General features: G+C 35.3%; 1 protein-coding gene across 1 annotated transcript; it reads left to right on the top strand.

Moving 5' to 3' along the window:
* The first annotated feature begins 2584 nt into the window (after positions 1 to 2584).
* Positions 2585 to 5368, top strand: LOC103256755 (chondroitin sulfate synthase 3). Its single transcript, XM_008054516.1, has one exon. It carries the CDS (start codon positions 2591 to 2593, stop codon positions 4151 to 4153), a length of 1563 nt encoding a protein of 520 aa, XP_008052707.1. The 5' UTR covers positions 2585 to 2590; the 3' UTR covers positions 4154 to 5368.
* The last annotated feature ends 348 nt before the right edge of the window (positions 5369 to 5716 follow it).

Here is a 5716-nt window from a genome sequence, read left to right as displayed (position 1 = left end):
AATATTTTTATATGCTTGTCAAGTATTTGCATACTCCCTTTTGTGAAATACAACTCAAATTTTTATTTTCCCTTTATTTTTTTTCTGCCGCGTTTGTCCTTCTTCCTTTCTGATTTGTACAAGTTCATTATATATTCTGGGCATTAGTCCTTATTCATAAGCTCTATTAAAATTTTCTTCTCCCATGCTGTACTTGACTCTTTTCTTTTCCCTTTCTTTCCCTTTCTTTCCCTTTCTTTCTTTCCCTTTCTTTCCCTTTCTTTCTTTCCCTTTCTTTCTTTCTTGCTTGCTTTCTTTCTTTCTTTCTTTCTTTCTTTCTTTCTTTCTTTCTTTCTTTCTTTCTTTCTTTCTTTCTTTCTTTCGAGTTGGAGTCTCACTCTATTGCCCAGGCTGGACTGAAGTGGCACACTCATGGCCACCACAGTCTCATCCTTCTGGGCTTAGGCGATCCTTCCGCCTCAGTCTTTCAAGATGCTGGAACTACAGGTATGTGCTACCACATCCAGCTTATTTTTTGATTTATTGTAGAGACGAGCTCTCATCAAGTTGCCCAGGCTGGTCTTGAACCCCTGGGCTTTTGCCTCGGCCTCCCAAAGTGTTGGGATTACAGGCTGAGTCATTGCATCTAGTCTACAGTTGACATTTTCAATTCTCTTATTTTTTTTTTCTTTCAAGAAACAAAGTTCTTAATTTTAACACAATGTAATTTATCAATCTGATTTTATGGTTAGTACTTTGTGTCCTATTTATGAAATCTTCACCTATCCAAAAATCATGCAGATATTTCCTCTGTTCAATTTGAGAAACTTAAAATCTTATTTTATTGTATTTTTGTAGATGGGGTCTTGCTATGTTGCCCTGGCTGAATGTGAACTCCAGGTCTCAAGCAATCCTTGTCCCTCCACCTCCAGAATAGCTGGGACTATGGGCCACACCCTGCTTCCTTTTTGTTTTTTTTTTTCTTCCCTTTTAAAAATGAACTTCCATATTTATACCAACATTTCATCCATGTGGGAGATGTAGGGAATCAGTTTTTTATTTTTTTTCCTTCTGACCTAGCACTTCTTTTACTAAAAGAACCTACCTTTCTCCAAACTTTGACCTCTATTTTATATTTCTATTACTTTGCTAAGTGTTCTCAAGTCTCTTCTTCCTATGTTCTTCATAAATCTCTGTGTCTCCTTTTATCCTTCTTGCAATATGAATGTTGATGTTTTTATTTTTTTCTCCTTTTCCTTAGTTCTGCTCATTTACTTGTTTACTTCTTTAGGTGCACTTATATATTTCTTGAGACAGTTTTTGTTTTTGGAAAGGATGTATTTTTGTTAATTTTTTTATTTGTGCATAATTTTTACACGCTTCCAATTTGTATTTTTAAGTTTGCAATTATCCTTTTTCCATATCCAACAGTACGTTTGTAGACACCTCATGCTGCTATTGGTGATCATTGTCCTCCTACTCCTCCTCTTCCTCCTTCTCCCCCTCCTTCTCCCTTGCCTTTTTTTCCTCTTCTTGTTGTTACTTAACCTTAAATGGGTGTGATGGAGATTTCTTGATTGGCAGAGAGGAGTTAGTTGGCAGTTTGAATTTTGTTTTTATAACTGTGTATTTTTCTCAATTTGGTTTCAGCCTGAGTTAGTACATTTGTTCTAGACTAGCGGAAAGCCTTTCTGTTTTATGAAGATGCCAAGTATGCCTAATTTTTGACATGATACTTTAGAACAGAAATGTAGAAAAATAAAGTTTCTGCTACATCTTATCAAGAACTTACTCTATGAAGATGGTATGGCAATATGCTAAATATAGTTTAGGACCACTCTGACAAATAGCCTGTTACTGCCAGTCATTGGTTTTAGTCCTTAGAGTGAATTCTCTATTTTGGAAAATCCATGCTATACCCATTGTTCCTCTCTCTCTCTTTCAATGATCTGTTATGGGGTTAGGAGCATATCCAATTCATTTTTTCATTGATATTTTTGGTTGACTTCAGAGTAAATAGAGAGGCAAAGATTCTTCATTTCAAAATATATAACTGGAGGTTAGCTTTCTATATTTGAGCCTATTAACTTGACATTTATGATCTCACTTATATGTGGAAACTAAAAAAGTTGACCTTATAACTGGAAATTAAAATGATATTTATTAAGGGATAGGGCATTTGTTGGGGAGGGATTGGGGAGATGGTCAAATTATATAAAATTTCGGTTAGATAGAATCTCTAAATTCAAGCGATGGTGACTATATATTTCATAACAATATGTTATATTCTATTAAATTTTGAGAAACTATATGTTAAGTGTTTTTACTACAAACATAACAATGTGAGGTAATAAATATATCAATTAGCTAGATTTAGTCTTCCACAATGTATGTTTACTTCAAAATATTATGTGGTACATGATGAATACATACAATTTTATCTGTCAATTAAGAATGCTGGAACTATTTAAATTTTTTAAACATAAATTTTACAAACCATTTTGTGAACTTTTATACAAATAATCTGTTAAATATTCTAAATTAAATGTTTTAGTTTATTGCTAGAGATCTTTTTAATAGCCTAAAGTTCTGATTTCCTTTTGCTTTTCAGATGCAACAACTGTTCCATGAAAATTATGAACACAATCGGAAGGGTTATATCCAAGACCTTCACAATAGCAAAATCCATGCAGCCATAACCCTTCATCCCAACAAAAGGCCTGCATACCAGTACAGGCTGCATAATTACATGCTCAGCCGCAAAATTTCTGAACTCCGCTATCGCACCATCCAGCTCCACAGGGAGAGTGCTCTGATGAGCAAGCTGAGTAACACTGAAGTGAGTAAAGAGGACCAGCAGCTGGGAGTAATACCTTCTTTCAACCACTTCCAACCTCGGGAGAGAAATGAAGTCATAGAATGGGAATTCCTGACAGGGAAGCTCCTTTACTCAGCAGCTGAGAACCAGCCTCCTCGACAGAGCATCAATAGCATTTTAAGGTCAGCACTGGATGACACCATCCTACAGGTGATGGAGATGATCAACGAGAATGCCAAGAGTAGAGGACGGCTCATTGACTTCAAGGAAATTCAGTATGGCTACCGTAGAGTTAATCCCATGCACGGAGTGGAGTACATTTTGGATTTACTCCTCTTATACAAAAGACACAAGGGAAGGAAACTGACTGTGCCAGTGAGACGCCATGCCTATCTTCAGCAGTTGTTCAGCAAGCCTTTCTTCAGAGAAACTGAAGAGCTAGATGTCAACAGTCTCGTGGAGAGTATTAACAGTGACACCCAGTCATTCTCCTTTATATCTAATTCCTTAAAGATATTATCTTCTTTTCAAGGTGCCAAAGAAATGGGAGGGCACGATGAAAAGAAAATACACATTCTTGTTCCTCTCATTGGAAGATATGACATTTTCTTGAGATTCATGGAGAACTTTGAAAATATGTGTCTTATCCCAAAGCAGAATGTAAAGCTGGTCATCATCCTTTTTAATAGGGATTCTGGCCAAGATTCCAACAAGCATATTGAGCTGATAAAAGAATACCAGAACAGATACCCCAAAGCAGAAATGGCCCTGATTTCTATGAAGGGAGAGTTTTCTAGAGGTCTTGGTCTTGAAATGGCTTCTTCCCAGTTTGACAATGACACTTTGCTGCTATTTTGTGATGTTGACTTGATCTTCAAAGGAGACTTTCTCCAACGATGTAGAGACAATACAATTCAGGGACAACAGGTGTATTACCCGATCATCTTTAGCCAGTATGACCCAAAGGTAACCAATAGGGGAAATCCTCCCAGTGATGATGACTTTATATTCTCAAAGAAGACTGGATTTTGGAGAGACTATGGATATGGAATAACCTGTATTTACAAAAGTGATCTTCTAGGTGCAGGTGGATTTGATACCTCAATACAAGGCTGGGGACTGGAGGATGTAGATCTCTACAATAAAGTTATTCTGTCCGGCTTAAGGCCCTTCAGAAGTCAAGAAGTAGGAGTGGTGCATATTTTTCATCCAGTTCATTGTGATCCTAACTTGGACCCTAAGCAGTACAAGATGTGCTTAGGATCCAAGGCAAGTACTTTTGCCTCAACCATGCAACTGGCTGAACTCTGGTTAGAAAAACATTTGGGTGTCAGGTACAATCGAACTCTCTCCTGACAGTCCAGGCAACACATATTGCCTTTTTAAAGGGGAGTTTACCTCATTGTTGGTTGTTGTTATTTTTATTTTATTATTGTTATTTTTATTATAATTATTATTGATATAATTTTATTTTTTTGTCCTGGTCTTAAACTACTCTTGGTTGTCTTCCAAAGGGTGTTTGTTGACCTCAAGAAAGAAGAGTCTGCAGTTCACTGATGTTTTAGATTTCTACTGAAGTCAATGTGTATTACTTTTATATATCTTTATTTGAGATTGAGTTAAATCATGGCAATCAAGTGACTTTTGAGGCTCATTCATCACAAGAGACAGCTTAGAAGAATGTTCTCTTGGGGGTTAAAGATGCAATATTGACTTTTATTTTGTTTGTCAAATTCAATGTGATACAAATATTTACTGGTGAAAGGTACCACAAAAGTGCTTTATGCTTCCTATGGGGAAGGGACTCTGTAACATAAACTTGAGTTTTGTAATTTATACAAGGACTTAAATATATAGACGATAATTTTCTTCATCTTTAGAATTTTTAAAGTAAATGAACACCTATGATTGTATGTTTATTTTTTAAAAAAAGTTTTAAAAATCGAGGAGTTTTGTTCCACAAGCAACCGGTACTGGCTACCCTGGTCTTATGACAATTATGAGCTCCTCACAACTGTCTGCTATAAATGCGAATGAACTTTATTTTCTCAAGGAAATATGATTTAATTAAATATCCATGTACATTTTAGAAGCTTTAAGAAACAATGTCCTTCATTTGCTGGCAAGAAGATAAAATATGACAGAACCTGTTTATTTATAATAAAACACAGGTAAAACCGTATTCTTTTTCAAAAACACTGAAAATGTTTTGCTGTTTCCTTTTATAGTCATACTTGGTATGTTTCTTAATGGTCATATTCACCAACATATGCTTGTTGCGTGTGCTAGAAAAGTTAACAAAGGATTCTTGATATGCTGTTGTCATTATTATGCTTTAAAACCTAACCTTCATAAGTGATTAAAACAAGCAATTTCTTTACTTAATAATTTACAGTTCAGGAGAAGCAGTCCTCTTAAATCTCTTCAGCTTTGGCATCAAGATAATCCAAGAACAGTTCAAATATTACTTTTAATATAGATTGGTGGGTATCTCAAAGATACAACAATCATTGGGGGAAATTATGAATATAAGATCAAATGTACAACTATTAAAAAAAAACATGGAAAATACCTCATTGAATTTCACCCATCGTTCTTTCTTTGAACAGAATCAGTGATACCCAGTTTCTAGAAAAGCATAATCAGGTTCAAGAAATGTAAGAGAAAATGAACTTCCATGCAAGAAGTTTTTATTAAAAATATTTAATTTTTTTATTTTGTAAATAGGGAATACATTTGCATGGTTTCAAAATCAAACTAAATTTTAAAATGTCTGCAGCTATCAGCCCCACTCCTCACTCACCCAAGTCTGCCTTCTGACTATACATAACCACTGTTTTTAATGTAGGTGCGTTTGTGTGCATATCTTTCCAGAGTTTCTAAAGCACAGACTTTATTTTGTACCCTTTATGCAAAAAA

The sequence above is a fragment of the Carlito syrichta genome, unplaced genomic scaffold (assembly GCF_000164805.1).
Source record: "Carlito syrichta isolate Samal-C Ts95f unplaced genomic scaffold, Tarsius_syrichta-2.0.1 Scaffold295695, whole genome shotgun sequence".
In the NCBI taxonomy this organism is placed as follows: Eukaryota; Metazoa; Chordata; class Mammalia; order Primates; family Tarsiidae; genus Carlito; species Carlito syrichta.
Note: the sequence above shows the minus strand (reverse complement) of the source record. Positions and strands in the feature narration are given on the sequence as shown.